This window comes from Schistocerca americana, chromosome 2 (genome assembly GCF_021461395.2).
Source record: "Schistocerca americana isolate TAMUIC-IGC-003095 chromosome 2, iqSchAmer2.1, whole genome shotgun sequence".
NCBI classification, from domain to species: Eukaryota; Metazoa; Arthropoda; class Insecta; order Orthoptera; family Acrididae; genus Schistocerca; species Schistocerca americana.
This window is the reverse complement of record NC_060120.1, coordinates 692,899,083-692,926,190: the sequence shown is the minus strand read 5'-3', so window position 1 is coordinate 692,926,190 and position 27,108 is coordinate 692,899,083. Positions and strand designations below refer to the sequence as shown.

Here is a 27,108-nt window from a genome sequence, read left to right as displayed (position 1 = left end):
ATGGATTCCTGACTCCCTTCCTTTCCTGCTGTACCCCCCCCCCCCCCCCCCCCCTCCCCACTCCCTCTGCCAGGTCACCATCATGTGTAAAGCCCCCTGATAAAACAGGGATCACACTTCTGATACCCGAGCTGTTGCCTCCCCATGTATGCCTAAGAGTGGTTGCTTGTCATCATTCCAGGGCATTGGAACTCCCAGCAATGGTCGCGGTGTCAGAATGCCCGTGCCATGGCTGGGTGGCACCCATGGGAAGAGACCCTTATCGGAGTGGGTGGCATCAGGACAGATTCTTTGTGCATGAAGCATATCAAGCTCCAAAAACCGGCTGTTTTCCTTCGGCTGTCTCGTTGAGTAGTAAAGAGTAGTAAAGGACCATTCAGTGCTGCTTCTTATGACCCTGCAGCCTTCCCTTCCATGGCTACACCCTAGGAGGAGGGCCAGGCTTGCCAGTTTTCCCTATTACCTGGTCTGTACTAGGATGGATGGAAACACATTCACAGCCACAAAGCCACTATTCTTTGTGGGAAAACATTGAAGACAAGTTTGGCAATGTGGAGTCTCTCAGTAAGATGTGGTCAGGTTCCCTGTTGATCAAAGCTGCTTCTGCTGCCCAGTCTGCAGTTCTTCATGCTTGTGATTGTCTTGGCAACATCCCGGTGCCTATTACACCTCACCAGTCTCTGAATATAGTCCAGGGAGTGATTTTTCATCGGGACCTCATCTTTGAATTTGAGAGGAACTCTGGGCTTATCTGGAACGATGGGGCATGGATTTTGTTCGACGTCGTTAGGACAACCATCCAGATAGCAACTATGGGACACACAGTCTGTGCACCCCAAGGTTGCGCACTCTCTTTCAGTTTCAGATCTTGCAGAAGCCTGCTCTCCTTCTGTGTTCTGCCCTCTTCAACCTATGAAAGAGAAGAAGACGAAAAATAAGTCCCAGGGCAAGGCTCTCTAGTGCCACAGAGGTGCCATCTCCTCCTTCACAACCTGTGTGTAACATCTTATTTATTGATGTCACCCCATTGTTGTTGGTGACGGATGGTGAACAGGTTGCATGATTGGCTCCAGCCTGTTCGCGTTCTATTTGGATATCTTCTCTGTGATTATTCAGTGTAATGGATACTACCATTATCTCTCTCCTGACAGGCCACCTGTCCTTCAGCAACTGACCCCTCCCTTCTTCCTCCTTTGGGATTTTAATGCCTGTCACCCTTCGTGGGGCAGCGATTCTTCATCTAGTTACGGCTCCTCATTGACTAATTTCTTGTGGATCATGACCTGTGCCTTCTTGGTGATGGTTCCCCTGCTCGTTTTAGTGTTGCATATGGCACTTGCTCTGCCATTGATCGTTGGCTCTCTTCCCCTTCCCTTCTTCCTGCCTTACACTGGTCACCAAATGATGCCCTCTGTGATAGTGACCACTTACTGATGGATCCTCTTGTTCCCTTCCTGCCTCCCGATGAGCAGGTTTCCCAACTGGGCTTTCCATCATGCTGATTGGCCTCTATGTACCTTCTTTGTCAGGTTGTATTGATGATATCTTCCGTGATCTGTCCAGTAAGATAATCCATGCTGCTGGCATTGCGTGCTCCCTGCTTGACAGGCCCTTTGTGCCAAAGCATGTTACTAAATCAAACAGAGCAGATGAGGTGTGTTGGGAACACATTGTCTCCTATTAGGTTCTTCTATCCCTTTGTCATGGGTGTGGGCTACACTCCACACCCTCCAAGGTTGTCAGTGGCAGTCTTCCATTCTGGGCCTTGCCCTTCCAAGTGGCCTTTATACAGATCCGTCAGTTCTCGCGAAACACCCTGTAACCCATTCGGCAGTGGCTTCGGTGACAGCTTTCTATCCAGCTGCCTTCCTCCATGGGAAACAGTGGCCTGAAGCTTCCTGCTTATGTTTACTCCTTGTCAAGCAGAATCCTGCAATTTACCTTTTACCAAATGAGAGCTGCTTCTGGCCCTATCTTCCTCTCAGGATTCAGCACCTAACCCTGAATCCATTCTTAACCAATTGCTTCAACAGCTCAATCCCCTCCCCTCATCCACCCCTGGTAGCTGAGTGGTCAGCACGACGGAATGTCATACTTAACGGCCCTGGTTTGATTCCCAGCTGGGTCGGACATTTTCTCCGCTCAGGGACTGGGTGTTGTGTTGTCCTTATCATTTCATCCCCATTGACACGCAAGTCACTGAAGTGGCGTTGACTTGAAAGACTTGCTCTAGGTGACTGGTTTACCTGACAGAAGGCCCTAGCCACACGGCATTTCCATTTTACCTCAATCCCCCACAACTACAGTATCTTCTCTGGGTGTTTAACCACATTTGGCTTCAAGACATTTACCCCTCTCAATAGAGAGACTGTATTGTGGTTCCTGTCCTTAATCCTGGTGAGGATCTATTGCCCCTTGATAGCTACTGGTCCATCAATCTGATGGATGACATCTGCAAGTTACTAGAATTGATGCCGGCTCGTCAGCTCAGATGCATCCTTGGATCTTGGGGTCTTTTCCTCTCCTTACCAGTGTGGTGTTCGGGGGGGGATGCTCTCCAATCAATCATCTGCTTCAGTTGGAAACCACAGTTCTTCAGGCCTTTTCTCAGTGCCGCCATATTGTTGTAGGTTTCTGAGATCTTCGTAAGGCCAATGACACAGCTTGGCACCATCACATCCTCATCATGCTCCATGAGTGGAGTGGGGTTCCCACCTGATTTGTATTCACCAGTTTCTTGTCCTGCCGCTCATTCAGAGTTCGGGTTGGCACTGTTTTCAGTTCTCTGTGGACCAGGAGAATGGCGTTCCACAGGGCTCTGTATTAAGTGTCCTTTTTCTAATTGACATTAATGGCCTTGTGGCCTCTGCTGGATCATTGGTCACCCCTGCTCAGTATGTGGATTTTTTTCTGTCTTTGGACTAGCTCCCACTCAGAGGCCTCTGTGGAGCACCAGTTCCAGGGTCCCATCCAGCACGACACTCACACGGTTTTCAATTTTCTCCCCTTAAGTCAAGGGTGGTGCATTTCTGTCGCTGTACTGTGGTCCATCCTGATCTGGAGCTCTACCTTTATGCCCAACAGCTAACCATGGTCTCCCAGTTCTTTTTCTTGGGTCTTCAAGCTTACTTGGTTTCTCCATATCCACCATCTGAAGGTTGCCTGTCTTTGTAAACTCAGTGTTCTTTGCTTCCTTGGATACACCTCTTGGGATGCAGATCATTCGACCATTCTCTGCCTTTACTGAGCATTAGTTCTACCCCGTCTGGACTATGGTTGTCGAGTTTGTGGGTCAGCTGTCCCTTCCATGCTGCTCCTCTTGTACCCGGTTAACCATTTTGGTATCCATGTGGCTGCTGGTGCCTTTCGCACTGCCCTTGTTGATAGCCTTCTAGTTGGCACCAGGATCCCTCTAGTTGGCACCAGGATCCCTCCCCTTTCAGTTAAGTGGTTCCAGCTCCTGGTTTCCTTTGCCATCACTGTCCGTCCTTCCCCTGCTCACCCTTCCTATTCTATTCTTTTTGTCGCTTCAGGCTGTCGCCTATCTGCTGCCCGCCCTCTGGTGGTTTTATCGGTATGGCTCCGCCTTGCTTATTTCGACCGTGACTTCCATCTGCTCTCCGTGTCCTCTTTCCAATGTTTTCTCCCAAACCTCAGTGGTTAGTTCCTTGTCCACGGATTTGTATGGATCTCTTCTGGGGCTGAAAAGCCTTAATTGCTCCAATAGTGTTCATTTGTTTGTTCTGAATGCTCTTACTCAAGTTTCAGGATGCCATTGTTTTTTACACTGATGGCTCTAAATCCACTGATCATGTGGGATATCCATACGTCTTCTGTTGCCATGGAACACCGTCTTCTGCCTGCCACATGTGGGGTTTTTACTGTGCAACTGATGGCCACCTATTGGGACCCTTGTTTTTTTTCTCATCCTAGTTATGTTATGAATGGACTCGGTGAATGGTCTTCAGGCTATCACTCAATTTTCCTGCCACCCCTTGGTCTCTGCCATCCACTACCTTCTCACTGATCTCAGTGATGCCGCTTATTCGAATGATTTCCTTTGGGATCCTGGCTATGTAGGTATCCCGTGTAATGAACTTTCTGATCATCTGAGTTTCGGAGGGAGGAGTAGGGGGGCAACCACCTACCTCCTGTTCTGTCACCTCTTTGGGGGTGGATTTACAGTTTTACATCAAATCCCTTTTTGCTCAGTAATAAGTCGACTCCTGGGAGGCTGCCCCCATCTAATGAACTTCATGCCATCAAGGAGACTCCCACAATGTGGTGTTTTTCCCTCTGCCTCTCCTGGTGGGAATCTACCATCCTCTGCCTCTGCCATACTATGTTGACCAATGGATTTTACTTCATAATGAGCCCCCCCCTTTGTAGTTGTGGGACTCTGGTCACGGTGATTCACATTTTGCTGGACTTCCTCCATTTTCACCCTAAATATGCCCTGCCATTGCCTTGTCTCGGGTTTTGGGGGATGGCCCTGGCATAGTTACATATGTCCTCAGTTTTCTTAGCAAAAGTGATTTGTACTCTCAGGTAGAAGTCCTTGAACTTTTCCTCTGCCATTTGAGACCCTCAGTCAGTGAGGTGTTGGTTATGGAGGCCTTGACATTGCCTCCACACGGGCCAGGTTCTCCCCTCCTTTTCCCTACCTTTTTTCTGATCTGTTGTGCTATTTTGTTTCGTCTTTTCCTGTGTCTTCTTCCCTTGGTGTTGTCCACTTTGTATCATGATAATGGTATGGCGTGGGTGTCAGGACGGGTCGGAGGCGGTGCTGGTGCTCCACCTCTCATTTCTGGGGAACACCTACTCTCCCTGTTCCCATCCACCCTGCTCTTGTTTTGTCCTCTTCCTCCTGCCCTGACATCCCTTTTCCCTCTTCACTTGCTTGTTATCCCTTCTGCTTGACTGGACTGTGCTGTTTTTGTTGTGTTTTCCTTGATGTTTGCCACCCTAGATCATGGGATGGATGACCTCACTACTTGGTCTCCTCCTTCAAATTAACTAACCAACCAACCATCCTATCTCCCACCTACTGCGTTCATATTTTCTGTGTCACATCATGCACTGGTGGTTTCTCCAAAAAGTGCTGCTTCATTGAGTTTAATTGGGTATGAGACTACTGCCTGGTTTATGCTCTAGGTTTTGGCCAATGTAAGCAGTTATCATCCATTGTTTTGACAGCTCCCAAAATATAGTTAGAAATTATTTCCTTATTTGATATGTTATTTGATCAGTTGTTTTCCTTATGGTAATAAAACAGAGCATATGTACCAGTAACTCATAGGGCTTATTAGATAATGAAAAGTATGAAGGTAATCATTCACTGTGTAACTGAGACACTGAGTAGTTGATAGGTAGATAAAAACTCATTTTTGTCTTTTATGTTTTGGCAGTTGGTTCCCAACTGTTGCAACACAGAACATGTGTACCCATTACTGTAAGGAAAACCTCCCTGGCTGTTTGGAAAACAAGGAAAGGTACAGTTGAGGTAGAGAGAGAGAGAGAGAGAGAGAGAGAGACTAACAATCTCCTGAAGAAAAGTTCCTTGTCACAAGAGACGATCAAGAGTCTTAATTCTCATTGTACCGTTCCCCCTATGCTATATGCAAAGTGTCCAAGTAAAGTTTCATCTCCAAAAATATGTGGTGTCCCATCGGGATGATGCATGAGTTTCTGAGAATCAAAAGAATGGGAGAACATAGTCACTGTAAGAAATACTGTAATATACACAACTTAATGCAAAGAATCTTCATCGAAATCCTGATAGAAGTCCTTGGGCAATGCCGGGACAAGCTAAGCACCTTAACAGTTCACAATTCATGTCCTGCTTGCAATCCATAGAATTGAACATAAGTCAAGTCATGAAGCCAGTTCTGTTGCACCACACTTCTAAGGAAAGTTGTGACTGCAACCATGATAAAACTCGACTGTGGCTAGACTGGAGCTGCTCATCTGGGTCAGAGCTGCAGTCAGGCAACCTCTTAAACCTGTGATCAGTGGCACTGGTGACATCTCAGTTCAGGGAGCATGGCACTTATTCAAGTGGCAGCTGGATGATGCTGTCATGGTTGCTGTTGGATGACAACAGAACCTAGTGCCAACCTCTGTAACCGGAATAATTGCCCCTTGTGTAGTATCAGCAGGCTTCAATACCACATTCCTCCTCCCCCTTGAAACTTCCTCATCATCATTGTGTCAAACAAGTTGACATTGAGGGGTGAGGGGAGGGGGTGGATTGACCGCAGGTGGTGCGGAGGCAAGAGTTTGTGCAACGGCTGATGCAGCGTCCTTGCCCACACCCTGGCGTCTGCCTTGTGAATGCCTGGAGCACTGGTAAAAAATCAGGTATGTACTGCACACCTGTGAGCAATGGCTGAGGCCCTATTGAAGTGGATGACATCTTGACATCTGGTGAGTCCCTGATGTCCTGAAGAACAGCAGTGAAGCATTCCTGACCCCCTACCTCCCTATGTCAGAAGGAGCAGGTGCCGCAATGCTGTCAGCAGTGCTGTGTCAATCTCCATTGGTTCCACGTCCAGCAGTGTGAGGGGGATGTGGACGGCAGTGGCAGTGGGAGCCTGTGTTGCACTGAATCTAAAACAGTGAGAACTGAGGAAGAATCATGCAGCCGACATGCATGAATTTGGTTGTTTTACTGTCTTTGCACTCTGGAAAGATCTGGAATGACAAAAAGAGAATGACACAGAATGTTAATAATGGTGCCGCGTTCCTATGTTATGTGAGCTCTGAACAATCTGAAGAAGACATCATCGTTAATTTTGAACAACATACTGAAAGGGTACTCAGGTGAACGCTGAGATGGCTGTAGTAGGTGAAGTAAAGTTGTATGGCAGCACCCATGATGCATTTCTACAGATGATTTGCTGTCTCTAGGCTGGGAATGGTAGGATGCGAAGAATGTTTGTAAAGCCTGTTCCCATCCATGGGGAGCATGAAGTCTGTTCCTTTACTGCTTAAAAGTGTATACAGATCGTTCCGCCTCTCCATCTGACTGGGGATGGAGTGGTGCAATTGTCCTGTGTTGTATGCCGTTGGCATTGCAGAATTGTTGAAAACCATTTGACACAAAGTGTAGTCCATTCTTCAAAACAATTACTTCTGGAAGTCCCTCTAGACAAAAAATTGATGTCTGTACTTTGATGATTTGAGAAGCAGTCATGGATTGCATGGGTACAACAAATGGAAATTTGCTGAATGTGTCCTCTACAATTAACATTGAATGTTCCAAAATGGGCCAGCATAATTGATGGTAGTCTTTGCCTCTGGGTGGCAGGTATTGGCCACTCAAAGAATTTCTGGGATGGAGCAGCTTGATGCTCCACATAGGCTTTGGAGGTGGCAGTCAACTTTTCAATGTGGGAGTCCATCCTGATCCTAGTTCAATAGTGTCAGGCAAGTTATTTTGTTCTGACCATGCCCCAGTGACCTCTCTGCAACAAATGAAGCACTTCTTGTTGTAAAGAACTTGGTGTAAGTGCTGATGAATGATCAGGTTCTATAAGGAGAAGCGTCTCAACCTGCTGAATGTGTAGAACATGTTGCTGTAATTCTGAATTGCTTTGCCTATCAACGACCAACCAGTGCAGATTTACTGAACGACTTGTAAAACAGGATCCACTGCCATTTCCTGAACAGCCTTCTTATGCAGGATTGGGAAATCTTCAAGCACCGCTGCATCCAGGGCATTTTAGTAAAAACATGAATCCTCTGATTTTTCAAAAACTGGGTAAGTTCTAAGAGGTAACCATGACAAGTGTGTCAGCACTGGAGTGGTGAGTAGTAAGATAGTAGACAATCTCTTACTGATAATTAGACAGGATGAGAGACAAGAGCTGCATCTTCTGAGCTGTGCATGGCAGGACAGGCTGAAAGGTGAAGCAACGGCTTGTGGTCTGTGATAAGATAGAACTAATTACCTATGCAGATACTGAAGAAACTTGTTAACTCTGTAAATTATTGCAAGAGCTTCTTTTTCTAGTTGGGAGTAATCACAGTGAGCTTTATCCAGTAACTTTGATGCAGATGCAATTGGTCTATGTGCCCCGCGATTCTGAAAGAACTGCCCCCATCCCATGTGATGAAGCATCAACCACCAAAATTATTGGTTTGGTTGGGTCAAAATGTTTCAGGTTACAGCTATTCAACAAAGGAGCTATTAATTTCTTGAAAGCTGAAGGGATCTCTTGGGACAACACAGATTAAACATATTTCCTGTTAATTCAAAGCAACAGAGCTGCGATTTGAGCAGTGTTTGGGATAAACCAAATATAGTATTTAAGTTTGCTTAATGCTTCCTGTAAATCACTGACATTGGGGAGGTCTCATAAGTCACCAGTTGGCGAATGTTGAAAGCCTCGTGCATTAATCACATGTACTAGATAGGCGACCTGTGTTTGAAAAAGTAGCACTCATCCTTGTTGCATCAGAGATCCACAGAAGAAAGCACATCAAAAATACTTTGTAGATTTGACAAATGTTCTTCTGGTGTAATACTGGAAACCACAATATCATCTGAATAATTGGAGCAGGAGGATACCTTTGCTGTCAGTTGTTCCAAGTATCACTGAAATATGGCAGGTGCTGCTGCACTGCCAAAAGGTTACTGTAGAAACTTGAATAAAACCTTGTGCATACTGATCATAAAAAGCTGCTGTGATGTTCATCCAGGAATACCTGAGTGTATGCATATCACAAGTCAATTTTTGAGAAGTATCAACCAGTAACTAATCTGCCCATTAGTTCTTCTGGCCATGCCAAAGGATATGAATCCACAACAGCTTCAGGGTTGACAGTGGACTTGAAGTCAACACATGTGCAACTTACCATTAGGTATGGTAAGGATCACTCCATCTACATCGATAAGCTGCAATCCACAGTAAGGTGCATGGCAGAGGGGACCCTGCACCTCTACTAGGCATTTCCTTTCGTGTCCTTTGGCTTGCAGTAACTGATTCAACAACCCCTTGTTCCTGCCACTGTTCGAACTCTTTAGCCTCTTTGTTCTGAGTAGCTTGGAGGACTGACAGTGCACAAAAGAATTTTGGTTGTGTTTTGGCTTTTTATATTGTGTGTGCCTCAAAATTGTTGGTGTTGCCTAACGTATCCCGAACTACATAATTGTGAGACACTGTCATAAGGGCCGGCCGAAGTGGCCGTGCGGTTCTAGGCGCTGCAGTCTGGAACCGCGAGACCGCTACGGTCGCAGGTTCGAATCCTGCCTCGGGCATGGATGTGTGTGATGTCCTTAGGTTAGTTAGGTTTAACTAGTTCTACATTCTAGGGGACTAATGATCTCAGCAGTTGAGTCCCATAGTGCTCAGAGCCACTGTCATTAGGCACAAAAGTGTTCACTGACAGCGCATTGTGTTGTATCTGTAACCCTAACAGGTGGAAGGTGTCAATGCCAAAAATGTTCGGACTGCCTTATTGCACAGAGAATTGTAAACAAAACTGTTTTTGTGACTTTCTTGAATGTGGCAGGGAGAATACAAACACCTAAGATAGGGATATCTTTACAGTTGTATGTAGACAACAGTATTTGTGACTGACAAAGTTTAGGCAGACGTACTTGTTCATAGGTTCATCTATTCAAAAGTGTGAAAGATGCTCCAGTATCAAGTTGCACACAAACTTTCTGCTTGGAAATGTTCAGTGACATTAAGACCTTGTTCAACTGTCTTTGAACAGAAGACAAGTTCTGGGAATTTGACATTGATTTAGATATAACAATGTTGTTAGCTGTTTTTGATGTGAGTACATTAACACTCACGACTTGAGTTCTAGAGGTACAAACTCCTGAGTTTTTGTGAACGATCTTTTTCATACAAAATATTTGTTTGAGACCGCACTTGCTGCAACTGTAAGGTTATGGATCCTGTCAGGATGTGCCTGCCACTTGTGAGACTTGAAACATTGTAGACAAGATTTTACGCTAGGAACTGAATGTTTGATGAGGGCAGTTGTTTACCTCCGCTGGCTGTACGGGCTGTGCCGTGCTGGAATGTGGCTCATGATCTGCACCTACTGCCTGTATACTGTCACTATGCACAACGGATATGTACAGGGACTACAACGGCACAGTCTAAAATTTCTTGGTTATCCAACAAATTAAACATTTCTTTGAAAATAGGATCTTGATACTTTAGATGACCGAGACATTCTGTCTTATGGCATCATGCAATATCTTATCACTGTATAATTTTCCACCCTCAGAGCTGAATTTACGTTGTCTAATCGGACCTCTTCAGTCTGCTACCCATTCCCTATTCATTTGACTGGACTGTCTACAAAGTCTTAAAAAACTTGAATCTTGCAGCCACCACATGAATCTGTTCATTAAAATGTCTATCAAGAGCAGCAACTAATTCTTCATACAAAATACTTTAAGGCTGGATCATTGTAACAGTTTGTAGCAGAGGCAAACTCCATACTGTTGACAAAAAAACGTGCATGTCAATCCGTACCTCAGATGTGGTGCACTGCGAAGTATGCTTGTAACTGCGCTATATGCTCCACCCATTCTTCCTACTGCTTGTTAAACAGACTGAACTGCAGGGCACATGCAGGTGTTGTTGGCTGCAGCAGTGCTGGGATAGCAGCAACAAGTGCCGACATCCCAGTGTGAATGTCCAGTAATTTGGTAATTCCTTCCATCAATTGCTGTATCTGCTGTGCCTGACACTGAAGAACAAGGGAAAGCAACGAACAAAAAGCAGAAAGCGAGAAGCACAGCACTGAAACAAACCACAATACAGTTAGGCTGCTGTAGTGACAATGTGTAAGTAAACACTTTAGTACACTGTAACAATTGGTGGACTCAGCAGTGGTTCCATAATAAAGCAGAATTATGCTGCATTTGTGATACATGCACAGAAGTTCTCTCACAAAAGTGCCATGTAGTCGATGACAAGAATGGTTCTGCACAATCTTCACTTGTCAATAAATGAGACTTCCAATGATCCGTGTTGCCATTGAAGTGACCACGTAAAGTCTTGTCAGCAAAATTATGACGTGTCCCATTGGAATGGCATATGGGTTTCTGTGCAGAAATCAAGAGAGTCAGAGAACACAATCACTATGAGAAATATTGTAATACACTCAATTTAGTACAAAGAACCCTTGTCGAATCCTTACACAAATCCTTGGGCAATGCTAGGACAATTTAAACACCTTAACAGTTCACAATTCACACCCTGCTTGTAATCCACAGAACTCAAATGATCCTGTTGGAGGAACACTCCCATCTGAGCATTATATCAGAGGTTGAGAATACTGCTACAGTTGAAAGTTCTTTTATCATCGCCCGACTGGTTTCGGTTTCTTACATGCCCATCTTCAGGTGTTGTAACTTGGTGCTGTGACCCCTAAGCGCTGCAGTGGACGTATACGAGGCATGGTGTGCAACCTATGAGCGCAGAGCATGGAGCATAGAATTCAGCATAAGTCAAGTCTTGAGGCCATTTCTGTTGCACTACACTTGTAGGGAAAGTTGCGAGTGGAGCTACGACAATACTTGACTTCTGCTACACTGGAGCTACTTAACTGGGACAGAGCTGCAGTCAGGTGGCCTCTTCAACAAGCGATCACGGCACTGGTGACACCTCGCCTCAGTGGGCATGGCAATTATGTAGCCAGCAGTTGGGTGATGCAGGTCACTGTTGGACAACACCAGAATCTCAAGTGCCAACCTTTGTATCTGGAATGATTTTGCCTCCCCCCCTCTGTGTGTTATTGGAAAGAACATAGCCTTCTGAAGCATTAGTGCTTCAACATATCCTGTAGCAAAAAACCTTGCTACTCTTTTGAGCTCACTCATAGGTTGTCGTGAGCATCACATTAAGAACTCAGCAGATTTCTTACATCAATTAGAGGGAATGTGTTTGAATAACTCTTATGCTCTAGTAATTTTTGATGGGGTCTCCCTCTTCACTCACATTCCTTTGTCTGATTTGTTATGGTTGAGTAAGATTAGGTTTGGTGTCAAATTAACAAACCTATTTTAACATGTGTTGACTTCACTTACTTTTTATTCAATGAGCAGTACTGTCAGTAGGCGGGTGGAGTTGTGATGCGAAGCCCAATGTCATCTATTATTGCGAACTTGATTATGGAAGACCTGGAGGACCATTTGGAGTTGATTGCTGGGAATCATGTGTGCCCCCGTGCCCACGCGCGGGCGCGCGCGCACTCTCTCTCTCTCTCTCTCTCTCTCTCTCTCTCTCTCTCTCTCTCTCTCTCTCTCTCTCTCTCTCTCTCGGCCGTGAGAATTTGAATGACTTGTAGAACTACTGAATTCGATCCACCTGAAAATTCATTTCACAATGGAGATGGAAGAGGATAGCTGCCTTCTCTTTCATGATGTGTTTGTCTGGAAGAACACTGATGGTCCGTTGGGACGTGTTGTTTAGAGGAAGCCTACTAACACTGACTTGGGTCTACAGGTTGATAGTTATCACCATCTGGCTCAGCATAAAGTGGTACTTTGTATCTTGCTTCACATGGCCCACATTGCCTCACGCTCTGAGAGTTTATCAACCTAGTTAGCCCAGCTTGAGGTCGGCTTTCATTAGAATTTTTATAGCAAAAGACTGATCATACGTGTATTGCACTATTGACCAGCCATGCACCAGGTGAGTGCTGCAGTTTTGCCTTGAAAATGATAGGGTGAGTACCTGTGGAAGTATTGGCGGTTGTCAATGACATCACCTGGCAGCATACCCGTAAGTTATTTGAACACAGTAGACACTGGGACTAACTTGGGTCTCACAATGGACAATGGAATTGGTAAAGAAGGAAACAAAAAAAGTAGATTCTTGACTGGAAGTAATAAAGATAAAGAAATGGAACTGCTTAGTGTGTGATAATGATTTATAAAGTAGTGGTGTCTCAGGATGAAGGGATCTCAGTTAAATGTTTGGCAAGTTATGATGAGAGCTGTTTCAGAGATTTAGAACATTCAGTCCAATTTTATTGCTGTGGAGTTTAATTTTTGTTCTTGGAGCCTTGTCTTAAAATTTTACGCGTGCTGTATCCTAAAGGGCATCATATGTTTTTGTTTCAGTTGTGGTAATATCTGATACTACAGTTGTTTCTTGCTGTTAGTTGGTAGATATTACATTGTTATTCTGTACTCCTCTTTAGTATTCACACTAGTAATGTTATGTCCGCATAAACAGGGTGAAACAGAACTCCGCTGACAAAACGAACCAAAAGAAGAAAAGTGTAAAGTAAACATAATCTCTGAAAGGCATACCTTATGAGTTACGAGCATTTGTTCATCTTCGCTACTGTGAAAAATCTCTCTGTTACTGAATAAGTACTCATAGCTCTTGGAGACCATGTTTACTGGGCATTGTTTTCTAGTTTTGGTTCATACTACCACCACTGAAAGTTTGACAGTATGTTATACGTCAAAGGAAATATATTAGGCTCTTTCTGTATTTGTTCAGTTCTAGAACTGTCAGGGATAGCTATTGTTCATTTTTGTTATTGTAGATTAATTTCAGAGACTTTTTGGTGACCCAACATGATTTTTGGACTCTCACCACAGGGAAACCACTGTTGTTGTTGTCTTCAGTCCAGATACTGGTTTGATGCAGCTCTCCATGCTACTCTATCCTGTGCAAGCTTCAGCATCTCCCAGTACCTACTGCAACCTACATCCTTCTGAATCTGCATAGTATATTCGTCTCTTGGTCTCCCTCTACAATTTTTACCCTCTATGCTGCCCTCCAGTACTAAATTGGTGATCCCTTGATGCCTCAGAACATTTCTTAGTTACGTGATCTACCCATCTAATCTTCAGCATTCTTCTATAGCACCACATTTTGAAAGCTTCTATTCTCTTCTTGTCTAAACTATTTATCATCCATATTTTTAGAAAAGACTTCCTAACACTTAAATTTATACTTGATTTTAACAAATTTTTCTTCTTCAGAAATGCTTTTCTTGCATAGCCAGTCTACATTTTGTATCCTCTCTACTTTTACCATCATCAGTTATTTTGCTCCCCAAATAGCAAAACCCATCCACTACTTTAAGTGTCTCATTTCCAAATCTAATTTCCTCAGCATTACCCGACTTAATAAGATGACATTCCATTATCCTTGTTTATATCCTCCTTTCAAGACACTAGGGCCTATCCATTCTGTTCAACTGCTCTTCCAGGTCCTTTGCTTCGTCATCTCTGGCCCCCTTCACCACGACTGCCTCACCACCACCACCACCACCACCACCACTCCATTTTTTAATGGTTAGGATGTTGCTTGCAAATCATGAAACAGCAAATATGAACAATCTCAAATAAGACAGCTCAAATAAGATACTGTGATGTTGAACTCAGCTTTCTGACTGCTACTTGCTTCTCTTGTTGAAATCTTGTAAATTTTTTGTAGAAATATGACAGCTTTGTCAGTTAGTTTTTGATTATTACGTAGCTACAGGAGAGAGACTGTTAACAAATTAAGTGTGACATGGAGTATAAGGATTCCTTCTATAAAGCATAATGTTAGTACTGTAATTTATTTTGTTAATAAATGATTCATGTACAAAAGTTGCATGAAACTTACTGTTGTTAATTTATGTTTTAGCGTTGGGTAGATTTGGTGATGCAATTTTGGAATATATGGCTAATATAGATACAGCTCCAGACAATACAGTAAAGAAAGATTCATTCTCCACAGAGATAAGTATTGCTTATGATGTGCTTGTAAGCAGCTGGATAAATTCACGGGAACCAAAGGTTGGTTTTAGTTGGAGAGTTACTTCGTAATGTGTATTCTTTGGTCATAATATTGGTGTCTGGCTTTGTCATGACATGATCCTTTGTGCTGTGACATTCACTCATTATCACACATGTTTAATTTCTTGATATATCGAAGTCCTGTGTGTCAGATATGGCTGGGCATTTGTGTGCTCCATTTAAGCGTAATATGATTTAGAAGAAGTAATCTTTATTGTACACTTTCTGTTTCTGTTGGTTCATTGCAGGTATGTGAAGCAGTGCTACAAGCTTTAGGACCTATGTTTTCAATCTTGGAGACAGATAAAGTTTTTGAGCAACTTCCACGATTGATTCCAATCTTGCTGAACCTTTACCGGCGAAATGTTGATTCCTATGCCATATCACAGTGTTTGGCTGCCGTACTGCTGGTTGCAGTTGAGCATAGTAAAAGCTGTCTAGAACTTCATGCTGATAACTTGCTGAATGTACTTTTTGAAATGGTGAGTGGTATTTCGAGCACTAGTTTTTTCTTTTTCAGTTAACAGTCTTATACTGGCATGGGAAAGTGAACATTGCAGAGGATGCCATATTATGTCAGTGGTAGTTTCAGTAGTCAGTAGTCAGCATATACTGAGTTTTGTAGATTTCCATTCTTTGCTTTAATGTGTTTTCTTTTCTGTTACCTTTTCACACAAAATTCATATCTTACAGAACTACACATTTCTTCTCTACTCTAGGGCAAAAGAAAAGCGGGGGTGGACTGGGGGGAAGGGGAGGGGGGGGGGGGGGGGGTGGAGGAGGAGCAGATGAGCTGGTGAGAACCTGGATTATCAGGTATGGCTCTTAACCTCATCTGCTTCTGTCCTTACCAAATACTGATTTTATTTCTCTTTTCTCACCCTCTTTTTTAATATAATGAATTTCTTAATTCGTTTTTCTTTTATAAAAGTATTAGTTCTGTTTTAATGTTTTCTTTGTATACTCTTTGACTGAGTGAGGTTGTGCAATGGTTCAGACATATCTCACATAGGAGAGGAGTGAGATTCAAATTCCCATCTGGCAAACATGTTTAGTTTTCTGTGGGTTTGTTACATCATTTGGCAAATATTGGCTTTGAAATGAAAGCAACAGAATTCTTTTCCCATTGTGTCCAGTCAGAACACACATCATCTCTAATGATTTCGTCATCAATGACAAGTTAAAACTTACTTCTTAATAGCCTGTGAATCAACATGTAGCCAAGCTGATAAGACCTTGATCATTTTAATATCCATATGATATCATTCTCCTAAAACCCTGTGCTTATGATGCATTTGAGGAGGAGGGGGGGGGGGGGGGGGGGTAGGAGGGGAGTGAGTTGGCCATTGACCCACTCTTATAAAAAATATTAATGTCACAATCTGAACTTGCACCCTGACCCCTGACCAACCATGCAGACAAATGTCAGTTTGAACAAAGCTGGAACATGTAGCTGATGCCAGCTAGTAACAAGTGTATGCAGAACAGAATAGGAGGAGCAACGGCACATACTCGTGTGTGGTTTTTCGAGATTTTACAGCACCATAACCAGCTCTGGATTAGCACGACTGGTAACCATGTAAAAAAATAACTGAGTAGATTGCTTTTGACTGAAACAAAGTTTGACATCTGTGCTGGGCTTGTTGCTACAATTGGGAGATGGGGATACACAAATCTTGGGCTGCACCTGAAAAGAGGCGGAAGGACAGTTCAACTGAGCATCATGCAGAAAGTGTAAAGGGGAGGGGGGGGGGGGGGGCGATGGGGGACATGCACGCAAGGCGAAACCCCTGTGATAACTAATGCTGTGTAATCATAGAGATGGAGAAGTTAATTATGAGAGATTATAGACTAACAAAACTTTTGCGAAGAGTAAATATGGAAAATGAGGAGTTGAATCTTTATAAAATATAAACACAAAACCAAAAATATTGAAATAAACAGTTTTTATGTGAATTGGAACCTACAAGGCAGAATACTACTCTGGTAATTGTAACTCTCTGCAAATCCCCTCTAGGAAATGTTCAGCTATTTCTGAGAAATTAGATGCATTGTAGAGCTAGCCGCCAGACAATAAGAAACAGTTAGTAGTTTGTAGAGATTAGAACACAGATTTTTTAAAAGATAAGAACAGGGAAAATGAGCTGGAATCATTATTTGGGTGTTTCGACCTAATTTCAGTAGGTAATTTTCCAACTCTTGTGCAACAAAGAGTAGGACCCAGATTGATACCATTTTCATAGATAGTGCTCAGGCTGAAAAATATTGTGCATGTAATTGTTAATGGACTGTCTGATACTGAACCACAATTAATGGAAAGAAATATTGTAGTATCTTACAGCACTTATGTGGGTTCATACAAAGCAATGAGGCTTATTAATGAGGAGAGGGTACATTGTTTTAAGGGTATGTTCCAAGATGTAGTATGGATAGAAGTAGCTGTATATGTAGAAAGAGATGCTACTATCAAAATAAATATCCATAGTAACTTTACATCAATATTTGAAAATTGATTTCCTAAAAAGTTATTCAGAAAATCCACAGATAACTGAGAGAATTGAAATCTCATGTAAGAGGAAGAAGGAAATTTATTTAAAGGTCTGAATAATTCAAAAACTGTGTTATTTGCACACTGAAATAGTGTAATATTTTAAGGAAGATCATTAAAATGTCAATAAGTATATATGTCCTGACAGAAATTAATGAAGCAGATAATAAAATTAAAACTATGGGGGCATGGCAGCCAGTCCGTGTACAAAGCACCATGACAATTAAACTAAGTGATAATTTGTGACTGATAATTCACAAGTTGTGAGTACTTTTAAGTCATTTTCTGAATGTAGTTGCAAAAATAGTATTAAATACAAGGTCTGGTCAAAAAATTTCATAACTTTGACCACAACATTTGTCTATGTTTACCTTTTACTCACAATGAATGATCTTTTTCGAAACACTCTTCTCCACAATTCATACACTGCTCCCAGCACCATTTCCACTTCCAGAAGCAGGCTTGGTATGCCTCTTGCTGGATCGCATGAAGCACTGTCTGCAAATTTTCTTTTGTCATCTGTTACTGCCAATCTTTGTCCTATCAATGGGGTTTTCAACTTCGTAAGTTAAAAAATTCCGCAGGGGCCAGTTCTGGAGAGTACAGAGGATGAAGCATTACAGTAATTTCATTTTTTGTGCAATAGTCACACACCCAGAAGGATGAATGTGGAGGTGCATTATCGTGTTGCAAGGGCCATGAATTGTCCAGCCACATTCAGGCTGTTTCCTTCTCAAATTTTCTTGCAGCCATCACATGTCCCACTAGTACCATTGATTAACAGTTATTTCTCATCACCAGTTCTGATTCTCTTAAGGAATGCTCCGATATGCGCGATCTAAGAGCCTTTCACAGATTGTGAGGCAAAGGTCTTTCTGATCTCGACTCATGAGCCATGGGACAAACTTGGTGGCAAGATGATGCATTCCTAGATGGTGTGTCAGGGTTTCATGACATGATCCAACTGAAATGTTACACTCTTCTGCAATCTCTCAGACACTCGGTCTTCTATTGGCATGCACAACCTCATTGTCATTCCTGACATGAGCATTGTCGTCAGACGTTGGAGGACGTCCTGTACAGGGGTCATCTTTAACTTCTGGCCATTTTTAAACTGTGTGAACTATTTGTAACACTGAGTACAGCTTAAGCACTCATCGTCATAAGCTTCCTGCATTATTTGGTGTGTCTCTCTATAAACTTGTTCTTGAGTTTCATGCAAAATTTAATGCAGATGCATTGCTGCTCCTTACTCTGCCATCTTGAAATTCACGAACTGTACAACACAATGTTCTGCTGAATACATGACAATACAATAACTAACAGACGTACAACAATAAAACTTCCAGCAGTTATACATTAAGCCCTGGAGTGTGCAGCTACGCCAACTGCATTTTGCTCCAACACACCATTGGTGCGAACTCAAGAATGTTCTGGAATTTTTTTAACAGACCTCGTAGTTCAGTTGAAGTAGCAAGAGAATGTATTAAAAATGTCACCTCACAAAACTTTGAGTGACTGGGAATAGGGCCAACATTGTTCAATGAAGTCAATAGAATTCTAACATTCTAAAAACCCAAAGCTCATGGGGTGTCGATGGAATTTCAAAGTGAATTCTGAAACGCTGTTCATCTTAATAAGTAATGTCCTTACAATATATGTAATGCATCGCTGGCATAGGGAATTTCTCTGAACAGTTTAAAAAAACCTATTGTTAAACCCCTTCACAAGAAATGTGACAAATAAGACTTGAATGGTTGTTATCCAGTTGACTTACTGGCTTCTTTTTCCAAAATAATCGAAAAAGTAATGCTGTCAAGAGTCGTCTCTCACTTCTGTGAAGATTCTGAGTTCATCCCTGCCTGACACACAGTTTAGGTCTGCCAAGAAGTTTAGATTTACTTCTTTCAACAGCATTTCTTGTTATTGAAATTGTTTACATTAAAATGTAATTTTTTTCTTTACAGGTGTGCCCATTCCCAGATTATGCTCAACCTGCTGCTGTAAAAAATCATTATGAAGTCTTGCGATGTTTCGATAGGATTGGTAAGTAATTGGATGCTCTCTTGAATGTTTTAGTCACATCATTGAACCAGATCATACTGACCTTTTTTTTCTGTAGCAACTGCCTGTGTGGGGAAGGTGTTGGAATTCATGATCCATCAACTCAAGAATGGTGAACGAGAGAAGATAAAAGCCCTCTTTGTCATTTCACATCTGGTTAATTCATCAGAAAATGTTATTCAGTCAAAGATTTCTGATGTGATTGTAATAATGAAGAATCTTTTAAGTGAAAGCAGTGGCAAGGTAAGAAATTATGTTTTAAAAGGATTCCAAATAAAACCCAGGAAATGAGATCACTTAGCCGGCCGAAGTGGCCGTGCGGTTAAAGGCGCTGCAGTCTGGAACCGCAAGACCGCTACGGTCGCAGGTTCGAATCCTGCCTCGGGCATGGATGTTTGTGATGTCCTTAGGTTAGTTAGGTTTAAGTAGTTCTAAGTTCTAGGGGACTAATGACCTCAGCAGTTGAGTCCCATAGTGCTCAGAGCCATTTGAACCATTTGAGATCACTTGTAAACAGTGGTTTAGTGCAAAGCTCAGTTCTTAACAAGAAGACAATTTCTCAGTGCACAATAAAATGAATGTTATTTATAATAGTGGAAAACAAAAAATATGTTAGTATTTAGCATTTCATAGTTCTTTTTTATGAAAATCATTAACATTCTTCAAATGCTGTGTTAGATGGTACAGATGTATCTACATCTACATCGATACTCCATAAGCCACCGTACGGTGCGTGGAGGAGGGTACCCTGTACCACTACTAGTCATTTCCTTTCCTGTTCCACTTGCAAGTAAAGTGAGGGAAAAATGACTGTCTGAATGCCTCTATATGAGTCCTGATTTATCGTATCTTATCTTCGTGATCCTTTTGTGCAATGTATGTTGGCGGCAGTAGAATCGTTTGCCAGTCAGCTTGAAATGCCAATTATGTAAATTTTCTCAATAGAGTTTCTTGAGAAGATCATCGCCTTCCCTCCAGGGATTCCCATTTGAGTTCCTGAAGCATCTCTGTAAACGTGTTGTTCAAATCTACTGGTAACAAATTTAGCAGTGTGCCTGTGAATTGCTTCGATTTCTTCCTTCAGTCTGACTTGGTATGGATCCCACTCAAGCAGTACTCAAGAATAGGTCACACCAGTGGCCTGTATCCAGGTACAGGTGAACCACTCTTTCCTAAAATTCTCCCAAGAAATCAAAGTCAACCATTCACCTTCCCTACCGCAGTTCTCACATGTTTGTTCCATCTAATAGCACTTTGCAATGTTATGCCCAGATATTTAAATGACTTGACCGAGTCAAGCGGGATACTAGTAATACTGCATCCAAACATTAAAGATTTGATCTTCCTACTCATTTGCATTAACTTACATTTTTCCACATTTAGGACTAGCTGCCATTCATCACACCAACTCGAAATTTTGTCTAAGTCATCTTGTATCTTCCTGCAGATACACAACTTCAACAAGTTACCATTGATGTGTTGGTAAATGTGCCAACACCTTGTAGATAGAGGTGGCCGAAATGCACGCTATCTAACGCAGACGGGCGTGAATTCTGGAACAGGATAATTAGTGAATTCTAATAAGAAAAGTATGCAGCTCCTCGAATACTTAACTTTTATCTATCCTTGTTATATACATCGTTCTTCTTGTTGAGACATTTCATGATAACTATCAAACTATGTAAGGCTAATGGCGCCTTGCTAGGTCGTAGCCATGGACTTAGCTGAAGGCTATTCTAACTGTCTCTCAGCAAATGAGAGAAGGCTTCGTCTGTGTAGTCGCTAGCAAAGTTGTCGTTCAACTGGGGCGAGTGCTATTCCGTATCTCGAGACCTGCCTTGTGGTGGCGCTCGGTCTGCGATCACACAGTGGCGACACGCGGGTCCAACATGTACTAAATGGACCGCGGCTGATTTAAGCTACCACCTAGCAATTGTGGTGTCTGGCGGTGACACCACATTCCTCGCCCGCAAATCGGCGAACGGTCATGTTATAAGGCTTCCGCCCGCCGTGGGGAGCACCCCATGGTGACGTATGCGATGAGGTGGGGAGACTAACAACAGGCGAGGCTGTGCCACCCGCACCCGGCCATTCGGTCTGAGGGGAGCTAGGAAACGCCTGAAAACCTAGTCCAGGGTGCACGTCAACATGCGGTGTATGCGCCCGTAAAGAGACAGGAGGGGCCGAAGGGTCGACCTCCATCGCGTCGGGGTATCCGACGCGCGATGACGTCATGTGGTCCGGAGCGGGCAAGAGTTCCATGGCGGAGGACAGCTGGTCACGGGAAGCGATCGGCGGCGCGTGACCCAGGGAGGCGCTTGGCGGCTGCAGCGAAGCGTCGAATGCAGGCGGCGCCGGCGGGAGAACAGGCGGCTGCGGCGTCGCGTCGCCATGGGGCAAAATGGAAGGCATTGTCGGTAACACCTGGGGATGAGGCGAGCCAGTAGATGGGTCCACAGGGTGCTGACCGGACGGCACCGTCGCTGAAAGCAGATGGGGAGCGGCAGAACCCGTGCGACGACAGAGGCGCAGCTGATTGAGATGCCGCGCACCTCACCAGAGGCCCCCAAAACCAAATACATCGCGCGGCCGAGACAGCGAAGAATGCGCCCTGCGAGCCAACGCCGTGAACCTCGATAGTTGCGATAATATACAACGTCGCCTGGAGCAAAAGCAGAAGTCTGCCGCTGCACAGGAACCTGATGCGGCGGATGCAGCAAAGACATCAAGGTTCGATGAGGACGACTGTGGAGCAACTCAGCCGGCGAGCGACCATCTCGGGGCTGAGAGCGATACGACGACAAAAAGAGCAACAATGCGTCCTCCCGAGAATGCGACTCTTTCAACTTCAACATCTGTGACTTGAAAGTCCGGACCAATCGTTCAGCGGCACCGTTTGACTGAGGCGAAAACGGCGCGGATGTCAGATGTTGAATACCATTGGCCGGGCAGAATGGCTGAAATTCTGCGGACTTGAATTGTGGGCCATTGTCGGAAACAATAGTCTGCGGAAGACCTTCAATGCAAAAGATAGCAGACAACGCGTGGATGGTGGCAGCGGACGTCGTGGAAGACATCCGGACAACAAAAGGAAAATTACTGAAGGCATCTACCAGAACCAACCATTGAGCATTCCAGAATGGACCAGCAAAATCGATGTGCAAGCGTTGCCAAGGGGAAGTGGCTTTTGGCCATGCAAAGACTTTCCGCGGCGGTGCGGATTGTTGTTCGGCACACGCCATGCAAGAAGAACACATATTCGTAATCGCAGCATCGATTCCGAACCAAGTACAGTGCTGACGAGCACGTTGTTTCGTTCGCACTATACCCCAATGTCCTTGGTGAAGAAGCCGTAAGACAGAGGACTGTAACAAACGTGGGACCACGACTCTGGACTGATCATTATCAGAATGCAACAACAAAACACCACGTCGAACAAAAAGTCTCTCCTTGTGAGCAAAAAATCGGCGAACCAACGGATCCTCGATCTGAGACTTTGACAAAGGCCATTGCGTAGCAACAAAACGCAAAACGGTAGCAAGAACAGGGTCAGCAGCTGTGGCTGTAGCTACACGACGAAAATCAATCGGAAACGATTCGACCACTTCATCGGTTTCCGCATCAATGAACATGCAAGCAAGTTCGGAAGAATCGAATGCTTTATCCTCAGCAACAGGCAAACGGGACAACGCATCAGCGTTGCCGTGCTTAGCAGTGGACCGATACAAGATATCATAGCGGTACTGCGAGAGGAAAATAGACCAGCGAATGAATTTCTGCGCTGTACGTGGAGGGACAGGCTTGTTCGGATGAAAAAGCGACGTCAAAGGTTTGTGGTCTGTGATGATGGTAAAGTGACGACCATACAAGAAATCATGGAACTATGTAACACCAAAGACGAGATCCAAAGCTTCTTTCTCTATCTGGGAATAATTTCTTTGAGCAGAAGAGAGCAATTTGGACGCAAAGGCAATAGGGCGATCATGCGAGCCAACTTTCTGCGCAAGCACAGCACCGATCCCGAAATCCGATGCATCGACCATCAACAAAAGGGGTTTCTGGGGATCGAATGGTGTAAGGCAAGTATTTGAAAGCAACGCCGATTTCAACTGGCGAAAGGCGCGTTCGCATTCCGCCGTCCAGATGAACGGAACACTTGTACGGCGTAAGCGATGAAGCGGAGCTGAAATGGAAGAGGCATTGCGCACATTCACTCACACCTTGTGATGCTAAATCGTGTAATGTTCTTGCGACCTCATCACGCAATGCGTGAGGAACATTGCGCGCTCTGAAAAATTTCGGTTGCGCGTTGACATTCAGTTCCAAATGTGCTTCATAGTTCTTAGCACAACCAAGGCCCGGTGCAAAAATGTCTGCAAATTCTTCACATAGCCGAGAAACACTGTCTGAAGGCACTGTCTGATTCACTAATAGGACCTGATTTACTATAGAAATGCTAAACAATTGAAATAAATCCAAACCAAACAAGTTCACTGCAGTAGAAGAACGAAGAACGTAAAATGACACAAGTTTTGTTTGTCCCTTGTAGGTTGCAAGAAGAGTGCACTGTCCTAACACAGGGATCTGCTGTCCTGAATAACTTTTTAACTGAACATTTGCGGCACGCAACGGAGGTTTGCCCAGTTGTTTGTACGTGTCGTGATTGAGCAATGAAACTGCAGCTCCGGTATCGAGCTGGAATGGTATGACCTTGCCATTAAAGTCCAAATCTACAAAAAGTTTATTGTCCTGCTGACGACAAGAGCGACTGCCTCTTGCAATTTGAACTGATACAGGTACAGCATCACTTGCTAATTGACGTGATTTCCAGCGAATTCGACGCACACTTTTTGTGGGACGAACACAGTCACTGTTAAAGAAAGTGGCACTGGACGGGATGGAATGAACTATATGAATGTCCATGGGCGAAGGTTCACGAGCCTGAGTGTCCTTGGTTCGATTCCGGCGCGAAGCAAAAGGCTGGGAATGATTGTGATTGTCTGATCTGAGCTTTTTCTGGCAAACACTTTGAACATGTCCGTTCTTATTACAGAAAAAGCAAATAGCTTGGCGTGACAGGCAATGTTTGCGCGAATGTCTAGTTGCACACCGCGGGCATGATTTTAGCACTGCATTTCCTCGCTTTCGCGGGACACGTGGTTGTGCGGATGTGCGCGAAGGCTGTTTACAGTTCCTTGCAGCGCGCCCGGCGGGCCGGTTAATGCGACACACAGCTGACGAAGTTTCAAATGACTCCTGAGCAAAGTCAAGTGTGTCTTGTCTATCCAATATGTCTATCACTTGTTGAAGGGAGGGATTGACTAGTTTCAATATCTGTTCCCGTATGCGAACATCAGAAACGTTCTGTGCAATTGCATCATGCACCATAGTATCTGAATAAGGAAGGCCACAGTCACATTCAAACGCACAATCCCTTGTAAGGCCTTGCAATGTTGCAACCCACTCCCTATTAGTTTGACCGGCCGTACGTTTCGTACGAAAGAAAGTATACCTCTTTGCAACTACATTAACTGTTTCTTTGAAATAGGCGTCCAATGCCGACAAAATTTCTTCGTAGGACAGAGTTGCTACGTCGCGTCGGGGAAACAATTTCACTATCACACGGTAGGTTTGCACCCCTACACAAGACAATAAGTGAGGCTGCCGCTCGTTACCTTGAATTCTGTAGGCGGCGAGATGAAATCCAAACTGGCAGGACCATTCCGTCCAGGATTCCACGTCAGGGTCGTAGGGCCTAAAAGGCAGTGCAACTGCGAGTTGTGGCTGCGGTAGCGGTGAAGCGGCGGCTGCCGCATCGGTGTGAATGGCACGTTGACCCTGGACGAGCTGTCCGAGGGCATCCAATAACGCCTGCGTCTGCTGATTCTGCAAGCGATAAAATTCGGACAGTACATCTGGCGAAGCCATGACACAAGTAAATGTAAGCAATCAGAAAGAACACGTTTGCCTCGTCGCCAATGATGTGTTGGTAAATGTGCCAACACCTTGTAGATAGAGGCGGCCGAAATGCACGCTATCTAACGCAGACGGGCGTGAATTCTGGAACAGGATAAGTAGTGAATTCTAATAAGAAAAGTATGCAGCTCCTCGAATACTTAACTTTTATCTATCCTTGTTGTATACATCGTTCTTCTTGTTGAGACATTTCATGATAACTATCAAACTAAGTAAGGCTAATGGCGCCTTGCTAGGTCGTAGCCATGGACTTAGCTGAAGGCTATTCTAACTGTCTCTCGGCAAATGAGAGAAGGCTTCGTCTGTGTAGTCACTAGCAAAGTCGTCGTACAACTGGGGCGAGTGCTATTCCGTATCTCGAGACCTGCCTTGTGGTGGCGCTCGGTCTGCGATCACACAGTGGCGACACGCGGGTCCGACATGTACTAAATGGACCGCGGCCGATTTAAGCTACCACCTAGCAATTGTGGTGTCTGGCGGTGACACCACAACCATACACCACAGCATCATCAGCAAACAATCACAGATTGCCTGCCTGCCAAATCATTTATGTTTATAGAGAACAACAGCGATCCTGTCACACTTCCGTGGGCATGCCTGACAATACCTTCATCTCTGGAGAACATTCGTCGTCAAGGAGAACAAACTGGTTTCTATTATTTAGGAAGTCTTTCAGCCACTCACATATCTGTGAACTTATTCCATATGCTCATACCTTCGTTAATAGCCTGCAATGGGGCACCATGTCAAATGTTTTCTAGAAATACAAAATATGCTTGTTGTCCTTTATCCATAGTTCGCAGTATATCATGTGAGAGAAGTGCAAGCTGAGTTTCACACAATTGATGCTTTCTAAAACCACACTGATTCATGGACATAGCTTCTCAGTGTCAAGAAAAATTATTATATTCGAACTGAAGATATGTTCAAGGATTCTGCAGCAGACAGACGTTAGAGATACCGGTATTTAATTTTGCAGGTCCGCTCTTTTACCATTCTTATGTACTGGAGTCACCTGTGCGTTTTTCCATTCACTTGCGACTTTGTGCTGAGTGAGAGATTCACAATAAATGCAAGCTAGGTAAGGAGCCAATGCTGTAGAGTACTCTTTATAAAATTGAACTGGGATTCCATGTGGACCTGGTGATCTATTTACTTTTAAATCTTTCAGTTGTTTCTCGACGCTGGGGGTGCTTATTACTATGCCGTCCATACGGGAGTCTGTCCGATGGTCACTTGATGATAAGTTTGTACGATTCTCCTGTGTGAATGATTTCTTGAACGTGAAATTTAAAACTTTGATTTCTTTTTGCTATCTTCAACTGTCACACCACACTGGCCAATGAAGGACTGAATGGAAGCCTTAGACCTGCTTAGCCACTTTACATAGGACCAGAATTTTCTTGGGTTCTCTGCTAGATCTTTCACTAAGGTGTGATGATGGTAGTTGTTGTGTGCTTTGTGCATAGATCTTTCCACAGTTGCCCAAATATCTAATAACCTTTGCTTGTCGTCATTTGTGCGTTCCCCTTTGAATCAATAGTGCAACAGCCTCTGCTCCCTCAGCATCCTCCGAATTTTGTTATTAAACCATGATGGGTCTCTTACATCCTTTATCCACTTAGTTGGCACATAACTGTCCAGACAACGATCTACAATCTGCTTAAACTTTGCCCATAATTCCTCTGCGTCCATCTTACTGGAACTAAGTGATGCCAATTCGGTGTGTAAGTGAGATGCTAAT

The 27,108-nt window shown here is 43.9% G+C and overlaps 1 protein-coding gene across 3 annotated transcripts in view; it reads left to right on the top strand.

The window, feature by feature from the left end:
• The window catches only part of LOC124595224 (maestro heat-like repeat-containing protein family member 1), a 271,523-nt gene that overhangs the window by 19,757 nt on the left and 224,658 nt on the right, over positions 1-27,108 (top strand). For all 3 annotated transcript variants that reach the window (XM_047133879.1, XM_047133878.1, XM_047133880.1), the window contains exons 6-9: positions 14,625-14,776; positions 15,025-15,258; positions 19,292-19,370; positions 19,447-19,631. In XM_047133879.1, the coding sequence (XP_046989835.1) occupies positions 14,625-14,776; positions 15,025-15,258; positions 19,292-19,370; positions 19,447-19,631 (650 nt within the window). The remainder of the gene's footprint in view (positions 1-14,624; positions 14,777-15,024; positions 15,259-19,291; positions 19,371-19,446; positions 19,632-27,108) is intronic.